At 39.9% G+C, this 20,453-nt stretch overlaps 1 protein-coding gene and 1 pseudogene across 1 annotated transcript; one reads left to right on the forward strand and one right to left on the reverse strand.

Moving 5' to 3' along the window:
* Positions 1-2,194: 2,194 nt before the first annotated feature.
* LOC116323187 lies at positions 2,195-14,387 on the forward strand (annotated as a pseudogene).
* Positions 14,388-14,815: 428 nt separating this feature from the next.
* LOC120433988 (G2/M phase-specific E3 ubiquitin-protein ligase-like) lies at positions 14,816-16,701 on the reverse strand. The gene is made up of 4 exons (XM_039601326.1): positions 16,693-16,701; positions 16,112-16,227; positions 15,357-15,571; positions 14,816-15,257 (listed from the first exon to the last, which is right to left on the reverse strand). Exons 1-4 carry the CDS (start codon positions 16,699-16,701, stop codon positions 15,154-15,156), a joined length of 444 nt encoding a protein of 147 aa, XP_039457260.1. The 3' UTR covers positions 14,816-15,153.
* Positions 16,702-20,453: the final 3,752 nt, after the last annotated feature.

A 20,453-nucleotide genomic window follows, 5' to 3' on the forward strand; every position in this document is an offset into this window, starting at 1 on the left:
AGACCCTCCAAATCTGTTCTAGAGATGCACCGTGCCATGTGGCCCATAAGGCAGAGCCCCATGTCCAATGTGCATGCAGTTCTGCAGAGGCTGCCCTGCTTACTTCTTCCCTTCTTCTGAATGGACGTGGCATTTAGGTTTGTGAAGTGAATTAAATGGGTGTAGGTGCATTAAACCTGGATTATTTTGTGGTGGCCAGTAGTGCGACTGCTTATAAAAAATTATTAAATTCTCACTTCTATTGTAATCTTAGTAAAAATATTTTTAAAGTGGTTGTAGCCTCAGTTGCTAGATTAAGTTCTGCTTAATATATATGTAAATATGGTAACATTGAGAGTAAGCGTTGATGTACAGGGTACTAATCACAGACTTGGGCAACCTTATAGCTGGAAACTTGGCTCTTTAAGGAGCCACGTCTAGACCTGATGCTGCAGAGGATTGAAAAAGTGTCCCAAGTGCCTTTGACTGAAAGTGTTGTTAGACCAGGAGCTCCCAGAGGTGTCCTTATGTGAAAAATGCAATTGGCTACATAATTGTGGTCCAAATGGGAGTCACCAAGATGATGCTCACATCTTACACCTGTAGGAGCAAGTGCAGGAAGATGAAGTAAAAAATCAGTTAATTTATGGTCCCCCCAAAGCAGATGTTGTTTGAATGCAGCCTTACTTTGCACATGCATTTCCCTCAGTGACCTGAATCATGAATGCACCCACTTCCACAGGACAGGGCACATTCAATCATCATCACATTCTAGGCCACCCCAGGTAGTTTCAACGAGACCAGGTTACCTCAGTGTACATTAGGAGGCTTGGGGCCTCAGAAACCTTCACCTTACAGGACCAGTAGATAGTTGTTTTGTTTTTTTGTTTGTTTTGTCAGGCATTTACATTGAATGTCTTGCTGTGTTTATTGGAGTTTATAAGTGTTAATTATTATCCTAAAATATAGGAGATAAGTATTTGTTGGGAAGATCATCAACTTGTAAATGTTCGCCAAAAAATTACTGCAAAACTTGCTGTGTTCAGTTTGAGACACTAGCCTATAGAAATGCCCTTACTGTGCAAATAACTAGCCAATGTAGTGTACATATCTTACTATTCAATTTAAATTCAATTCAATTTTATTTATACAGCTCCAAATCACAACAACAGTCGCCTAAAGGCGCTTTATATTTTAAGGTAGACCCTACAATAATACATACAGAGAAAAACCCAACAATCATATGACCCCTATGATCAAGCACTTTGGCGACAGTGGGAAGGAAAAACTCCCTTTTAACAGGAAGAAGCCTCCGGCAGAGCCAGGCTCAGGGAGGGACGTCCATCTGCTGCGACTGAGTGAAAGTATTTGGAAAAGTTGGATTATTTATTTAGTAGCTGAACACGTTATTAAACCAGCCAATCACACCCTTTGAAAGAATGTAACAGGGCCTAGGCCCTGATATAAAAACTTTAGTCACATTCTTGTGATTGGGAAGGGGTCAGGGTACGCCCTGGACAGGTTGTTTCATATCATATGACATTTGAGATTATATCATGGTTACATTTGCCGAAAGTCATATTAGCCATGTTTGCAACCTGTCTGGGAAAAAAATGGGAGAGAAAACAAGAAGAAGAAAAGTGGCTATGTTTGGCACTGAGGGCTTTCCATATATCATTGTCAAAGGAGAATATTGTATAATGTGATCAGCTATATGAAATGTATCTTTTTATTTTATCATTAAGCACATGTCTATGTGACTTTTCACCTAGTAACTTGTGTGCAGCTACTAACCGCTTCCTGTCTTCAGAAAACATTTAAATATTGAGAAGTGAAACCTCAGCTCTTTTACAAGAACATACAGATGTAGAAAAGGGGAAAACCCCGCTGTTTTGAGCGACGTTGTTATCTTTGTACACACACACACACACACACACAGAAACATCTTGTATAAATAAAGGACGCAGACAGTCATGAGGTGCAGATCCTGTGTTTCATGGCTGCCCTCGCGAGTTAAAGAAAATCTGCAGTGTTTGTGTGTTTTCTAACTCAGGTGTCTCAGCTGAACAAAGAACGGCAGGGTGATTTAAAGAAATCCCCTGTCAATCATGAAATGTTAGCGGGAACCCGCCTGTTTCCAATCAGTGCACGGCCGCCAGGTGAGGAGTCTTAATCAGCGTCACCTGTGGAGGTTGTGGCTAACAACTAACATAACTATAGGTGTTTAGGAATATATAAGCTGAAGAGCTTGGACACATAGCGAGCTTGTGCCTCATGGAAAGCAGGGTTCGCAGTGCTTTGTAAAGGCCTATCTGGCGTTATAGTTTTAGTAAATTAGCGTTATTGTTAGTTTTGCTCTGACTTGTAACAAAATGTGTGAGGACTTGACTGGAGCTGACTCGTTGCTGCTGGTGTCCGCAACCATCGGCTTATACTACGCTAAGATCGGAAGAGGGCAGCCAAATACCCAGGAATTCTTAACTGGAGGTCGAAAACTCACCGCTCTGCCCGTCTCCCTGTCCCTGACCTTTAGCGTCCTGTCGTCTGTCTTGCTGATATCCATTCCGGTGGAGGTAATGTGGCGGATTGGCCTCAGATTCAAATTCTCTCATTGCGCTTTCCTTTTTTCCTGAGATTAACTTTCCCCGCCGCTATTTATGACTTTATACTTATCAAAAGTACAGTTCAAAGTCATAAATAGCTCTATAGAAATTTGAGTTTACAGTAAAAACATTCTGTTAGCTAATAAAATGTTCCAGTTGTATTATTGGAAGAATGCTTTTTATATTAAAATATCTCAGATGGAATGCGAATTAAATTACATGACAGTAGTTTCACTGGTCCAGTCTATTTGGCCCACGATGAAAAATGAGTTTGACGTCCATGCGGTAGTAAAAACATTTATTCAGGGTTGGACTTCTGTTAGTATTTCAAGTCTACTGCACCAACTCCATTAGCCCGACTGTGTGACTTGTTAAACCTCATAAACCTGCATGTGTGTCATGGTCTTGCTTCTTTTCCTCTTTGATGAATTGGAAACGCTCCTTGTCTGTAGGTATACCGCTATGGAGCCATCATAGGCTATACTTGCTTTGGGCATTTTCTGGCCCAGGTGTTCACATCTGAGATCTTTCTCCCAGTCTTCTACAGGCTGCCCATTACCAGCACTTTTCAGGTAAGTGTAGCAGCTTTTTGCAGATTGTGTACAATAAACAGAAGCACGTCCATATTTTAAAGGGAAGATATCTGCTTATTTGGCTTCTGGTTACACAATAGTTCATAACTGGTTTAATCTATTATTATTTTAATTTTTTATTTTTTTTAAATAAGACTGTTTAACGTACAATAAATGCACTACTACTGCTATTGTGTTTTTAAAAAGTGTGTTTGGATGTTGTATGAGTAACGGTCTTCTCTACTAAGTATCTGGAGCTGCGTTATAACAAAGTAACCCGTCTGCTGGTAACATTCCTCACTTTTATTCAGACCGTGAGTATGGCAGTAAGCAAGTTTAAGACTTGTTTGGCTTGAGCCACATATCTGTAACCAGATGGCCATTTGTCCTTTTTTACCACAGCTCCTCTTGTCTGGACTTGTGATTTATGCTCCAGCCCTCGCTTTAAATCAAGGTATGTTCAGTCCAAAGCTGACAGATTCAGGAAACGTTACTGCACGAGGACACTTGCAGGAACTTGAGTGACCAATATTTTAAGTCTTCCCACTTCTCTGCAGTGACTGGCTGGAATCTGTGGGGGGTAATTGTGGTAACAGGAATACTCTGTACTGTATACTGCGCATTGGTATGGAACAACAAAAGCTGCACAAGTCATCTCTCTCTGCTATACATTTCCCTTAAACTGAACTGTTTCTTGCTTTGGCTGTCTGCATTTAAATGGGCTCATTATTGCAGGGTGGAATGAAGGCAGTGGTTTGGATAGATGTTTTCCAGGTAGGTTTCAACATGCAAGCTTACTGTTAATGTTGCATAGCCTCCATGGAAGAATACCAAATGAGTCCATTTTGAGTGCCAGGACGTTTAACTCTAAATCACAATTAAACTTGAATTCTAGTTGTAAATGTCTTGATGTAATGATCCAATTTTATCTTCTAGGTTGGAATAATGTTAGCAGGCCTTCTGTGTGTCCTATTCAAGTGTCTCCTCTTAGGAGGAGTCTCAATTCTGTCCAATTCACAACAAGGAGGAAGACTGAACTTTTTGGAGTGAGTATAAGGGGAGAAAATAAAGTGACTTCAGGAGCCTGCATATTCAAACCCTTGCATCTCAATACTGAGGAATTGTTTTAGCAAATTGATGAGTACAATTTTGCAACATCTTAATTCAAATGATAGAAATGCACAGTAAATTAAAGTATTTCAAATTTTAACTTAAGTGTACTTGTATATTTGAGCCCCACTGTTGGAACTGAGTGCAACAAAAGCACTGCTTTCTTTACTTGCATTTAAATCATAGTACTTGAACTAGGCACGTTGATAGACTGAACTTCTGGAAACGAATTGCTTCTGTACTATTGTCTGAAAATAAGCCAAAGAACTCTGGCTGAAGCCCAATAGAGGGAATGATTGTCCAGGTAAAGGCAAACTCAAACAAAACGGCTCTAAAAATTGAATAAGTCAAAACGAGTCAATAGCCCAGGCGTGTCAAACGTAAGGCCAAGGGGCCATAATTGGTCTACCAGAGACTCTGAGCAAAGTAGATAAGAAGGGGAAAAAATCAATTTAAAAAAAAAAAAAAAGTGGGTCAACAGTAAGACCTTCTGCAATGAGCTAGCAACAATTTTAAAACTTTACACATTTCTTACATTTTAAGATGGTCCATTGATAGACTTGCAGATGTATTTAAACGTATAATGAAACTGTACACTAACAGAAAGGAAGTTTGACTGGTTTGGCCCATGTGTCCTGCAGTGTTAGGGGTTTCACATTCCTTCAACTTCTGGCAGGTTTGCCGATATTAGGCTACTCTAGTCTTAGTAGACTAGAGCAGGCTAAGGAGGTTTCTATGTTCTTCATAACCTGTAGTTACGGGTCATATTGATGCATTTGCGTGAAATGATTAGGGGATGTAGTTGCTTTTGTTTTTAAATATGAATAAAGTTACACAAATTTCACTCCACTTTAGATGATTCATAGGTATACTGTTTTGACTTGAACCCTCTGAGACGACACACTTTTTGGACCATAGCCTTCGGTGGGACACTTGGCTGGATCATGGCCAGTGGAACTAGCCAGACTCAGGTTCAGAGATACAACTCCTGCAAGAGCATCACTCATGCCAGAATGTGAGTCATAATTTGATGGGAGGATTTTGTTGTAACTAAAACAGCTATTTTATCACTTAAAATGTGTGAATTTAGACTGAATTGTGGAAAATTTCCAGGCTTGCATATGGAAGTGTAAAAAATGTGCTAGTCAATTTTCTGCTTATCTAATCTATTAAGTGCAGTGTACTTGCAAACAAGACCCTAGAATACTCAGTCTAGACTTGGTATGATTTAAGGACCCTCAGTCTTGTAACTAAGGGGGCCCGGATACAGTGCACCCATAAACAAGTGTAGATTTTTCTTAATGCCAGCCTGGCCAGAATGGAAAGGTATCCTTTCAACGGTTTCACCTGGTCTCTTTCAGAGCTGTGTTCATCAGCGTGGTAAGTTATTCTTTGTTCCTGGGATCTGCAGTGTTTTCAGGATTGTGCCTCTACTCTCTCTATAAGGACTGATCCATGGACAGCTGGACAAGTTTCTTTTTCTGATCAGGTATTTGGAGTTCTGTCATAACTTAATATCACTTAAAGTACTAATGGATCTGCCTTTGGTTTTACAAGCACTAAGTTGATCTTTTTTTTGTTTTTCATAGCTGCTGCCATATTTGGTCATGGATATCCTGAAAGGCTACCCTGGCCTCCCAGGACTATTTCTTGCAGCAGTATACAGTGGCACCTTAAGGTTTTATACACTTAGATTTGCTAATAAAGTCTTGCAGTTCCCAGCATCAAAAGCTGGGCCTCATCTTGTACTTAATGCATCTTGTTTCCTAGCTGTTTCATCGTTTAAATGATTGTCAAATATTAAGTACATGATTTGCAGACATTTTAATAACTTTTATTAAACTCAGTACAGTCTCATCAATCATCAACACACTGGCTGCAGTGACTGTAGAGGACCTGATCAAGCCAAATGTCACACTGACTGACAGACAACTGCTTCACATCTCCAGAGCACTGAGTACGTACCTGATCTGTTCACAGTACATGGTGTACATGATTAACTCTGTCCATTGAGCACTGGTATGTGACTGAGGTTAAAGCTGAATTAGTTAATAAATCTTCATGATTAAAATGTCAGTTGTTACACGATGTTGTTGTGGTATCGGAGTGTTGTGTGTTTCTATGGCTGACCTGCCATCACTTATGGGACTACTTGCTCAGGTAGTGAGAATCTGTTGATACAAGTCACAACATGAAAATGCATAAATCTTAAATGTGGCCTGCCAAACACATGAACTTCTTAAACGTGTGTGTGTGTATATAAAGCATTTAAGGTTTCACTTCAGATGTCTCTCACAGGCAAGAACCATCATCGGTGGGGTCAGTGGAAGTCCTATGTTTGGTCTGTTTGTGTTGGGTGTCCATTTGCCAACTCCACGGTACGTCTTCGACTTCTTCCTTCTGCTTTGATTTCATTATATTGCCTTAACATGAGAAATGAATCTGGATTATAAATTGGCTAAATGGTATCCCCATGAACTGCAGACGACAAATCGCACTGATGCTTTGTCTATTAAAAATTCAGGGCATGGTGCATGTGAAGTTGTCTGTTTCCCTTTTAAACAACGGGGCACTCCATTTAGAAGTGACACTTGAATTAAAGAAGAAATTAAATAACTTTCACAGCAAAAATCCACAAACAAAACAAACTGCATTTAGGCTTAGGCTGGAGGTGGACAGTCCTGTTAAGTCACAGGAAGACAATATTTGAATTCAGTTCTACCCTGATGTGAACCACATGGAAACTTCACTGTGTAGCTACTGGTCTGTCTGCAGGGCGGTTTGTTTGGTCTTGTGTTTGGGTTCGCTGCTTCCCTGTTTGTAAGCATCGGATCCATGCGGTCTTACGCTGACCTTGAGATGACCCGACCTTTGTCACTAAGCACCGAGGGTTGTAACTTCACCACTCCTGGGAGTTTCAACTGGACTACTGCTCTTCCAACACAGAAACTCATTTACCATGGTTCAAGTGCAAGATGGTGCCACGTAAGTGTGGCAGAGTGTGTATATCATGTGATCAGAAACTTTGTAGTTCAGTATTGTGTGATTGTGCTGACAAAAGCTCAATTTTTCTCTCACCAGACATCTGCTGGCACGTAACTGGCACTCTCCTTCTTACCTCTACTTCTCTGTCATTGGATTCATCACAACTGTGATTGTGGGAGTGATAGTCAGTCTGTACACTGGTAAAAATATCACAACTGATTACAAGCATTAGACAGGGAAACCGAACCTTGTATCACTGTTGCATATGGCCCCTTTGTCTTCAGGTGGACTGAAACAGAAAGTGGATCCCAGTCTTATGCTGATGAAAGAGGACATGCTGTCCTATCATCTGTTCAAGCTCATCAAATATAAGGTAAGTGCTGTAGTGTGAAACAAAGGTTTAACAGGCAAGCTCACAGTTACTAACTTTATTTTCCCTTTAGGTCACAAAAAGGCCAAGGAGGGCCGAACAGGGTGGGACCGAGGTAGGAACACAAATTCAGAATTCTACATCAAATTACATTTACTGCACTTCTTGTCACAGTAGTTCAAAAATTATTCTTGGCCTAATGAAATTCTCCTTTTTATAGGAGACAAATGAAGGCCATTTGAAGATGACTATGCTTAACAGAGTTGCAGCAGAAGATCAGATGGGGGTCTAACAAATAGAATACTCAAAGTATTGCTTTTATGTTGTAATTTTTAAGCAATCAGTCACAATTTTATTCTAATGTGCCTCATGCTTACTGTCAATGGAAAATTGTAGTCAGTATAAGCTTTTAATGATATAAGTTTGCATATGATAGAATACTGTATGTTGACCTTTTGATGACTTAGACTGTTGTCCACTACAAGACTGTTTTATAAATTCTTTCTCACAGCGATAATAGCTGAACAAGCAGGAAGAGGAGAGCTGGCCACTTTTATCTGCGCTCTCTAACAAAAAGAGGGGCTGCGTCCTTCTGAATCTCAACACACACACACACACACACACACACACACACACACACACACACACACACACACACACACACACACACACACACACACACACACACACACACACACCTACACCTGAACCACTCTTATCTTCACTCCCTACGCACTAACATTCCTCTGCCTATGAATAGACGTATTGCTTTGTATATAAATAAAGACCAGAGTGGAAACAGGGCGCGCATCACAGGGCCCCCACTCTGGTGTGAGCGTTCTGTGACCGCCCTTGTATACAAGTGAAAACCACAGCGTCTGTGTGTGTTTCTACCCTTAGACTCTTAGCTGAAGAAGTGTCTTTAGAATAAATCTCTTGACATTTATTTTGGTCCTTCGAGAGCCGGATCAGAAATATCAGAACTGTTATCTGTGACTCTGTTCCAGGATCTGGCACATTGTTTCCTGACGCCGTGGAGCCAGCACCGAAGACTGTGCACAGCCCTTTAAGAGGAGGACCCGGGACGTTCGAGTCCGGGCCGTTCTGGTCCACGGCGGCGGGATTCAGTCTGACGATCCGAACCACCAGTGAGACGTCTGAGGGTGAGAAACACTATTTTGATATATAAAACCGCCGAGAAGGTTTTCAGAAATGCGCAAAATAGGTTTGCTGTAGCCGGAATTACTTTGTGAAAAATAAAATAGGTTAGGATTCACTGTAAGGAACTGAATTAGACCTAGGGTTTTAGAGGTAGCCAAAATTACTTCGTGACAAATTAAAATACGTTTAGGCAAATTAAAACACGTTGAGACAAAGGAATTCAAATTAGGTTTACGTTCGCCAAAAGGGACTGTTTAGACTGGTTTTTAGAAGTAGCCATAAAATACTTCGTAACAAATTGTAAAAGCGCGCAAATGTCTCTGTGTGTGTGTGTCTGGAAGTAAGTTGATTTTACAGCACAATACGCTGCTGAACTACTTCTATTTTTGTTTTTTGCTGAGGCTCAAGTACTGGGCCCTGTTTCAGAAAGCGGGTTTAGAAAACTCAGAGTTAAAAATGATACTCAGGGTTGAGTAACCCCGAACTGTCCAACTCGGAATATTCGGTTTCAGAAAGGCTGATAACAATTAGTTCAATCAACGCGGAGTTGCTTTAACCCCAAGTTAAGCGCGCACGCGAGAGGATACATAAAGCCCTGATTAGTGGAGCACAGATTAAGCGAGTCACCATGGAGACGGAGGGAAAGAAGGCGCGTCAATGTATTTTACAGCGCTTGAGGCCGAAATTCTGATGGCAGCATATACCGATAACATGCAAATTTTTATGAAAAAAAGTAACACAGCCTCAGCTGCAAAGAAAGGGAGCACGCATGGCAAAACATAGCCAACAGAGTCAATGCGTGAGTGTTAATTTAAACATTGATCTAGGGATTTCCACCCATTTAACACGTTATTTTATTATATTTCATTTTATTTTTTATGTTATACATTTTATTTTGTGATGTGAGCGCAGGTGCAACCCAACAGGCCCCAAACGTTCCTGGCAGCAAGTAAAAATGAAATATAAAAATATAGTCCAAACAGGTAAGGTGTAATTGCATTATGAGCCATAGTGCTTGGTCTGTTTGTCCTATGTAAATCAATTGCAGTTAGAGGCTACATTAATTTTCTTTCTGTAAGCACTTATTGAAATTATCTGAGCACATTACAAGTACATATTTGCTTACTCTGTATGCTCAAATGTGACCCGTTATAGCCAACAGGAAAAAAAGCGGAGGGCCGAAAAACAGGTGGGGGTCCTCCACCACCACCACCACTCACAGAGGCTGAGCAGTTGGCCCTCAGCAGTGGGCGCCCTGTGGCTGAAGGCATCTCTGCGGGGACATCCTCTGAGTCAATAACCCCGCAAGACACAAGTGCCTACATAAGAGGTAAATTACTATACTCCATTACTATAATGAAATAATTTGTCAGTTTGAAATGCTACAGGGAACTATGTACCTGTACATTAATGCTGTGGAAAGACTTCCTGTTCACATAGTCTCCTTCATTTACTGAAGGAGCAATGATTGGAATGTGAGTGCCATCTATACAGCCAATCACGCCTGGGAGCCCTGAAAATAAATGTAAAATTTAAGTAGTAGTTCAAGTATCACCACATCATGAATTTTTTGTTCATCCTGATACCTGCAATTTTGTGGAATCCCTCTTTGATAAATCTTGTGGGTCTATGACCGGGGAACACCACAAACGAGTACAGGAGATGTTTCAGTGCAACTGTAACATTCCTGACTGCCCGACAGACGGTAGCCTTGGAAACGTGCTCAGCGTCACCAATATTATACAGAAAGCTCCCGTTTGTAAAAAACCGAAGTGCAATACAAATAATATGTACAGAACTGAGAGAATGTCCGCAATGTATCACATGAGCAATATAAGGCCTGAGGATGTTATTCAAATAAATTATAGATTGTGCTGAAAAACGGTAACGTTCACACAGAAAATCATCAGGAAATGATAAAATGTCCAAACGCTCTCTAATCACTCTCTCCTGGCGGAGAGCTCTGCGGAGAATTTGGGCTTCAACATCTACTGGCTCTTCAAGGAAGGGGCACGCCATGTCTGACACTTCCTACAGTCAGGTTTCCGACAAAGAGGCGGAGAAGGTCAGGGTTGAAGTAAACCTGCTAGGGGGCAGGTTAGCTTCACGGAGTGTGTCGTCATAGTAACTCACTCAGAATTAATCTAAACTCGCTTTGTGAAACCGAAAACCCAGAGTTTTCGTTAACTCAGGGTATACTTACTCAGAGTTTGCACTAAACCGGCTTTCTGAAACAGGGCCCAGGTGACAAAGGAGACAGTTGAGTTTCATCTCGTAAAACTGATACCGCTTCATTTTTTAGAAGTGAAGTCGAAGGGCGTATCAGTAAACCACTCTGAAGTCAAGCGTGCCAGTGACGGCCCAGCAAAATCTTTGAACATGGAGAATAAACAAGCAAAATTAACACCTGATGAGGAATGTTTAGAAAAACAACAAACCGGAGCAGGAGTAATCCAAAAGAAAGGGAGAGGAATGCACAGGGCAGGAGCAAGAGGTAGAGGCAGGCCTAGACACACACCAAGCAGTGGTTTTAGTACTACATGCTGGAGGTGTGGAGAAGAGGGACATTTTGTACGTGACTGTAAGAAACAAAGAAGCAGTTCAGACTAGGAAGAACATAATAATCCCTCGTCAAGTAAAAGATTAGAGATCAAAGTTTAAAAAGGGCTGGATACAGACCCAACTGAATACATATAAACACAAGAGGAATAAAGTGGAATAAACAAAATGTTAAATTAGAGCTTATCTCTACTGTATTCAAACTAATAAAAGCAAGGATAACCTGTAAACTGGTATTAACAATGAAACATAGTTAGGATGAAGACCATGCCCAGAATGAATAGAATGAAAGAAAATAACTCACAAACACATATTAAATGAAATAGAGAGATGTATATTAAGGTTTTGTCATTGTTCAGCCAAGGAAAGTGTGTGAAAAGGAAAATGTCTCCAGCTTGGGAAGGGGTGAAACTGCAGATCACCCCCATCCCTCGATGGATGCAAAATAAAATATAAATAAAATATTGTAATATACTATTGCTGTAATATAAAATAACATTAATAATAACATAATATTAATATGAAGAGGCATCTCAGTCAGCTATGATGTGAGGTGGATAATTGTTAAAAGTAGTCTGCATCAAGCTTAAGGTTGCTCAAATTCAGTACAATGACATATGAAATGAAGAAAATAAAGAAAATATGTAAACTAATTAAGTGCATAGAGGCACTTGACCTGCTTGAAAACCTGTCATCCTAGATGAGACATTGTTGAGATCTAGGGCGTTGATCAATATGCGTACTTGTGCGTACTTGCGTTCTCGTGTACTCGTGATACGTCATCAGTCGGAGACCAAGTACTGTTCCAATTCGAAGTACGCATCAAGCCGAGAACGCGAAAAAGTCCCGGATGTGTTCTCGATCCGCCCGTTTTATCGAGCATGCATCGGTGTGGACTTGGGACAGCTATATATCCCAGAATGCATTTTGTCCAAAATTCAACAGCAGACTCCCGGCACATCGTTTTCACCCCCCCCTACGGTGGCCCTGAAGTGCAAACCACAAAAACAAATCACAAAACGCACAACAAATTGAAAAGCGCAACAACAAATTGAAAAGCGCAAAAACAAATTGAAAAGCGCAAAAACAAATTCACTAAACGCAAAAACAAATTGAAAAGCGCAAAAACAAATCACAAAACGCACAACAAATTGAAAAGCGCAACAACAAATTGAAAAGCGCAACAACAAATTGAAAAGCGCAACAACAAATTGAAAAGCGCAACAACAAAAGAAGAATCACAAAAACAAATTGAGAAGCACAATTACATTAAGAAAACCGGAAAGGGTAGGTACCAGTCGGCAACAGGAGACATCACTGATTGGATGTCCGCGCTGTTCATCTTTGGAACCGGAAGTTACTCTGCCTGTAGCGCATTATTTTCAAACATGAACATTAGCGGTGACCCAAACATAGCTGTCACTATTCGAGAATATTTTTGATTCAGGACATACATACGAGGTGATACTGGATATGCTCAAGTGTAATCATGACATTTCAATTAGTATGCGTACACGGAAAACACATTTAAAAGAATCTGGACTGTACAGACGAGGCAACTATTCTCCACTTCCTGAGGTGAGGCGTGCCATTTTGTCCGAGCTTCGAGGACCAGGACAATTGTTTGGATATCGGACCATGTGGCAAGTTCTCAAACAAAAACACAAGCTGCGTGTCAAGCGTGATGTAGTTATGAGGCTGTTGAGACAACTAAATCCTCAAGGAATCGCTTTGAGAACTCGAAGGAGGTTCACAAGACGCACGTATCACTCCATGGGGCCCAATTACATATGGCATGTAGATGGCTATGATAAACTGAAACCCTGTCAGGATGTATAGATGGCTTTTCAAGAAGACTGATGTGGCTTGTGTGTGGAGCAACAAACAACAACCCGGCTGTTATAGCTCACAATTATATAAACTGTGTAAAGAGTCTTGGTGTGATACCAATGAGATTACGAACAGACTTCGGGACTGAGAATGGGACTATGGCAGCAATACAGTGTACCCTCCGTCACGCGCACACGGACTATTATGCTGGATCGTCAAGCCACAGTTACGGATCATCTACTGGGAATCAGCGCATCGAGTCATGGTGGTCTTATTTCAGAAGAGGAAGGTGGGTACATTTGTGTGTGGTAGGTGTAAGCTACAGTGAAAGCTGATCAGATTGTTGTTTTTTTACATGCATTTAAGAAAATAGAGTAGCGTCCCTGCTGGACGTGTTGAAAAGTTGGATGAGATAGACGTTAACAGCCGTCACTTTATTGCAGGAACTCAAAATGGTCATTGTCAGCTGTTGTGCCGAAATGAGCATGCTTGCCTAGATTTAACGACGCCAATACAAAATGAAAACTCAGACCAAACTCTCCACTCCTCACAATCAACACACAGAACAGAGTGAAAAGAATACAGCATTTTTAACAAGAACATTACTGCAGGGTCGCTACAATATTTATGGAAAACTAATATGCATTACTTTGTTTGACATCCATTTGTGGCATGTTTTAAATGGGACCAAAATGTAACAAACCCTATAAAATGACCAAGAACAAAGCTAAATTGATTCTTAAATATTAATTATATACCCAGGTCTCAGTTTTGGATGGACTTTTGGAGACCTAAGAGACTCTGGAAACTTCAATGGAAGCCACGAACGCCAATGCTTGCTGAGATTCTGCTTCACAGGGGTTCTACAGAAAGACCTGGATGAATGCAAAGACCTCTGGAACAAACACAGGATCCGGCCAAGCAGACTTGCATCGTGTCCAGGGGGGATTCCAAACAAACTCTATCTCTTGCCTCACAGGTATTTGAGTTCTTAACAAAATTAACCTTTGCATCAAACTAAATGCAAGGTGTTGTTATTGCTTAAGTTGGTTAATATATATTCATAATTTTACACATAAGTATGATAGAGCAGTTTATAACATGTCACTGCATGCGTTGATTTATATAGTTCCATATTGTCAGCAAAAATCCTTCACTGTTCTATTTTCATTTTGCAGATATGGTTCAAGAGACTGTGGATTTGCTGTTGAGGAGAGGAACTGGATGTGTTTCCGAGGAGGGGCTACTGGTTGGATTGTGTGGTGATCCAAACATTGGGGAATATTTACAACAGGCTGTACAACAAAACACACTGCAGCAGCCACAAGACTGGGAATCGGCCACAGAACTGTATTTGGCCCTGAAGGACATAGCTGGGTTTTAGATACCAACTGAACTTCAGTTTGTAATGACATTTGTCAGAGTTACTCTGACGAAGACACACACGGTGTTGAAACGTTAGTTTCTTTCCTTTTTTTTTGCACCTAATAAAACCTTTGGACTTACTTGAGTGCTCCAGCCCTTCTGTTTTTCCTTCATTTTAAATGTTAGTAGTGTTTCCTTTCCTCTTGCTAAATTGAATATAATATTGTTCATAATATATAGCAACTGGCATGGATTTAAATATTAACATTTAACCACAAGGAAACATTTAAAATTTTCTTTAATAAAACCATTTACAAATAGTGTCCAGCATTTCTGTCACTTTTCCAACATACACAATATTCAGAAAAAACAACTAAATGTTTAACAATATGGAAGTTGCTTGTCACATGAATGTGTTAAGTAGTATGCCAACGGCAGCTGAACCTAACAGGGTAACTCAGTAACTGTAACTTGATGACCTTGTTGATTTAAGAACATCCAAATCCTGGAGCATTTTGAATTCCAAAGTCCATGTTGGCCTTAAAGATGCTGTATGAGTCACAGATGGGTAGCTTCAGAGTATTTGCACAGGTGTTTGCAACTGGAAAAGGCAAAACACTTAAAACTGGATGCATGGTGGTGGTGTCATTCCTGCCGGTGGAACTGCCGTCAGCCCTGTGGCAAACATCATCAAATCTTCCAGACACACTGCTGTTGCCTTCTCTGAAAGAAGAAAGTAAACACTGTAGTACATTACAGAAAATTTATTTCCTCACCTCTCCTTTCATAAAACTATAAACAAATAAAAATGGTCATTCAAACCTTCACAATCAAGGAGATAATCTGCCCAAAAGCCAAGTGTTAGGACCTCCTTATGCCGCTTGTTGCTTCCTGCTGGGCTGAGATCTGGTCTGAACATGCTCTCCAGTTCTGAAGCAGTCAGGGCCTTGGCAGAGAAGCATAGGAGTGGGGCCAGCACACTGGAATTTTGTTGCAGTGCACTTAAAAAATTCAGACTTTCCAGTCCATCTTTAAATCTGCAAAGGATAGACAAATAACTAATAATTGGTTTATAGCTATAACTATTGCAGTCTTCTAAATTGTGTTTAAATGTCTTTACCTACTAGATCTTTCATTATAAATTTGGACAGATTTCAAATGCATAGAATCACTCATACACAAAAACAATTCATAGCGCTCAGAAATTAACTGTGACAGCAAAAAAAGAAGAGCTCATTGGTATGTTAGCATTTAAAAAAATAGTGCTTTCACACTGGAATAAACAAGTGTGTCAAACAAGGGATCACCTCTTTTTATAAATAACTGAAAAATTAATCATGTTGCATGACTATGATTATTATGGGTCATTGTGAACAATAAATGTATACTAAATTAGAGTTCTAGTGTCAAAAGGTTAATAGCGTGCGACAGTGGCTCAGGAATTAACTTGTTGTTTATCAGATCACACGGATGCTACTGAATCAGTTTTTTCATATACATCTGAAGGTCTGAAAATGTCAGTGGCTGCTGTGATGAGCAACTGGCCATCCTGAATTTAAAAGGAGTAATGAGTTTACCGTTGAATGACACTTTGGTTTCTTTCAAGGATGTACCATCTGAGGTACTCCTCCACAAATGCTTGTTTCTCGAAAGGCTTGACGTTTCTGAGGCATCCAGCAGTTTGAAGATTGTGCTGTTTTGCAAAATAAGATTATGCAAAGACTCTCTGATTCAGCTTTCAGGACCTATAAAAAAAAAAAAAAAGGTTTACTGTAAGAAAAACAAAAATATAATTTTCACTACTTTTACGATTCATTCAAACATTGGATTAAAAAATAATCAATTTGTTATTTCACTTGTGTTGTTGGGAGTTGGAAATCTGTCCTTTCAGATTACAGAATCTACCTTGAACCTACTTTCAAGATATGATCCAACCCGGATAACTTTTATCCTGATTAAATCTTTTAAACTGGCCCCAAGTGTCTTCTAAGTAAACCCATTCCCTGAGCCTAGGTAATTTTCTACCTGATGTAGAATTTTGTGATCTCCTCATCTTGCACATCTTCTACAGTGGCGCTGAAACTCTGATTCCCTGTGATGTGGTTGACCAGGTTCTTGGAGAGGAAATGTGGTGCTGGTCCCCATGCACAATGGATACAGCGATCATCTTTCCTGCTAAAAAGTACTCATCTTGCCTGGCAGCTGTTATACAGGGCACATAATTATCATGGTTAATTGCTATTAAATATGCTAATGAAAAAATACGCCAATTTTATTAAAATTTCCATTGTAATAATTACGGAGAAAACATCCACCTCTTGAATTATATACAAGATAACGGCTCTCTGGAGGTCCATCAAAGATGGGGCGATTTCATGAACTGCCCATAAGAAGTGTGAGGAATTTACGCCTCGGGCCACCTGTATCCAAACCTTCTTCAAAGCTGCCAGCATCATCATTAAACTTGATGAACATGTCGTAGTTGTCAGAGTATGTGCTGCGTCGAAATCCTCTAACAGCTCCATCCCATACAGCTGACCTTGATATATTGAACCTGCTGACCTTCTTGTGGTCAAGTTCCAGTGCCAAATTTGCAATAATTCCATGTGCCTGCAAATTGGTGTCTCTAAAGAAAAGGGAAACTTTTTTTTTTTTAAAGGTATATATACTTCTCTCATGATTGCATGATGTCTTGTACAGAACAAGATGGCGGTTAATTGATTCAAATGTTTAAATTACTAACACAGGTTCTTCTGGGGCTCAGCAAACAGTGAATCGTTATCTAATTGCAAAGTAAAGGCGGTGGAGATTGTCTGCTGCACTGTTTTACTAATAAAATAGCTTTTACCTGTTGTACTTCATTAGCAAGCACAAGATCCCCAGCACCCTTCCTTAGAGAACAAAGAAAAGCATTTTGTTGTGTACTGTGAAAATATTAATTGACACTTTGAGAATATTTAAGCATCTTGATTAACAAACAAGCAATACAAGTATTATGTAGTCCATGTTCCAAAACCATATACAGAATGAATGACAAAAGTGTATATCTCATTAATACAAAGTGTAGGCAAAAACAGTAAAAGATTACATGTTCTTCAAATATCACTTACTCATATTCTGCCGCTTTCTGTAAAGGACTGCTTTCATGTTGAAGTTCCCATGGCTGAAACAAACAAACAAACACACGCACGCGAGCACGCACACACACACAAAATGTATTTCACATATAACTATTAACTGTTTTACTGAACTGAGGCAAATGGTGGTGGCTAAACAACAAGAAAACTCTATTAAAAATTTTAAATTGTACTTACCAGTGTATCAGCAAGATCAAACTCAGAGGGCCTTTTAATAACAATCTCTGGGTCAGAGTCAGACAAGTCTGAGTTTTCTCCAACTACAAAACATGAAAACAAATTAAGCTAAGCTAACTAAATTCATACTAATGTATGAAACTTTATTTGATCATCAATAATAGATTAATACGAAAGGCATAAAGTTAGCATTTAAAACTCATGACTCAGTAGATCCAAAATGGCTGAATTTCATGTTTCCAGGAAGAAACATAACATATACAAGCTAATTTAGGGAGCAATGGTGGCAGAGGAGTTAAAAGCCCGCCCTGTAATCAAAAGGTTGAAGGTTTGAGCCCTGCTCAGTCTGTCACAGTCGTTGTGTCCTTGGGCAAGACACTTCACCCTCCATGCCAGGAGGTGGTAGTGGGAGGGATAGGTGGCATCTGTGTACAGCAGCCTTGCTTCAATCAGTGAGTCCCAGGACAGTTGTGTCCACATTGTAGCTAATCACCAGCAGTGTGTGAATGTGTGTGGGTGAATGACTGGTTTTGTTGTGAAGTGTCTTGGAGGGGTTGTAGAACCCTAGAAGGTGCTATATCAAATACAGGCCATTCACCATTTTAATGTAGGTATGCTATTGACTTGGGTGCTTTATGCGTAATGTTATCATTTCACAATTTCAGAATTAGCATTTGTTGAAACTAAGGGAATGTGTGTCAAAATCCAAACAAACATTAGCAGCTTACCATCTTCAAAGTCACTCTTCAAGCAGATGAAAACAGTGATTCTTTGATAAGGCTTGCCAACTTCAGCCTTATAAGCCTCAAGTGTAAATGGTCTTTGTGTTCCAGGGACAGTAATGACCTCAGTGCCATCCGGATACAGAAGAAGGAAAGGTCCATCTTTTAGATCTTTGTTAAAGTCCTTCATTTTTTTAACAGCTTGATTGAGCAGACTTGTGGCAGTAGCGTCAGGGTCTGTTGTTAGGAAAATAGTTTTTCCACGGTATGGCTTCAAACCACCCTTTTTAATGGTCATCAAGCCGACATTTATCTGTAAGGAAAAAGACATGAACAATGGGCCAAGTAGATACTAATATGACTCTAAGCAGATCTATTCAAACTTGAATATTTATTAACTGCAAAAGAGGGATCTTCCTGACAACCTAAATGTACAATTACTCGTAAACAATTGTTCTTATTCTGGATAGCTTTACTACACTGAACATTTTTACACAACTCCCTAAGGAATAACAAAAGAATGTCATTAGAAAATTAACCTCAACTTGTTTTCAGACAGAGCTAGCCAAACTACCTGAACCTTTCTTTTTTCCTTTTTCTTTAAGCCCTTCCTCCTTCAGAAAACTTTTGCCTCTCTTCTTCATTTTTTCTTTTTCTGTATTCTAAGAAGGTGCTGAAGGTTGGAGTCGGGCAGTTTGAGGTAGTCTGTGATGCTAAAGGAAACAAAGGAAAATGTACTACAATGTCACACATTAAAGACATTCATTCATGTGACATTCCATTGTCCACACAACACGCAAATAAGGACAACACTGAATAATCTCACTAGAAAATTTCTACCAAGGAATGACAATGTAACTGATACTATTGACCAATACAATTCTACACCAGTAAGTTTTAATGTATAGACACATAATAGTGTTAGTTCCTAAAGTTAACCAAACATAATAAATGAACTAATTTATTATCGTTTCAGTTATGGAAATGCTCAGAGGACTGTTCCACGAAGCAAGCTAATCCCAAAAGCCAGGCTCACTCTGAAAATCCAGGCTCGATTGCCCCAAATTCGGTTCCAGGAACGAGGCTAACCTGCAGTCTTTCTGCTCATTCATTATGCAATATGCTTGTGGACAAGTCTGGTCCGTGGCACCCTAGCTGCGAGGTTTGTTAACACTAGAACTGCCCTCAAACCTTCACTACTAGAAAGGTCTTGAGCAGTCATTTTGATAGCTGCGTGCACTTTCAAATGAGCCTCGATTTTCTGAGCTCGCTTAGTGGAACAGCCCTCTGGTCTGCTATGGTCTGGAAACAGCTAACGCTAGGCTAATAAATCAATAAATAACAAACATTTTATTATGCTTATTAACTTACTCAATGGGAGTGAAGTGTCTCCGATGCAAGATGCGTGATAAAGCCTCTCGCCACAGCCGCTGCAAAAGTTTGGTGACTCCTCAACCAGCTTTTTCCCATAGCTAGGACAAAACATTCCGCCGTTCTTCTTCAAACGAAATGCGCTACAGGCAGAGTAACTTCCGGTTCCAAAGACGAACAGCGCGGACATCCAATCAGTGATGTCTCCTGTTGCCGACTGGTACCTACCCTTTCCGGTTTTCTTAATGTAATTGTGCTTCTCAATTTGTTTTTGCGCTTTTCAATTTGTTGTTGCGCTTTTCAATTTGTTTTTGCGCTTTTCAATTTGTTTTGCGCTTTTCAATTTGTTTTTGCGTTTAGTGAATTTGTTGTTGCGCTTTTCAATTTGTTTTTGCGTTTAGTGAATTTGTTTTTGCGCTTTTCAATTTGTTTTTGCGCTTTTCAATTTGTTGTTGCGCTTTTCAATTTGTTTTGCGTTTTTCAATTTGTTTTTGCGTTTAGTGAATTTGTTT

The sequence above is a fragment of the Oreochromis aureus genome, linkage group 17 (assembly GCF_013358895.1).
Source record: "Oreochromis aureus strain Israel breed Guangdong linkage group 17, ZZ_aureus, whole genome shotgun sequence".
Taxonomy (NCBI): Eukaryota; Metazoa; Chordata; class Actinopteri; order Cichliformes; family Cichlidae; genus Oreochromis; species Oreochromis aureus.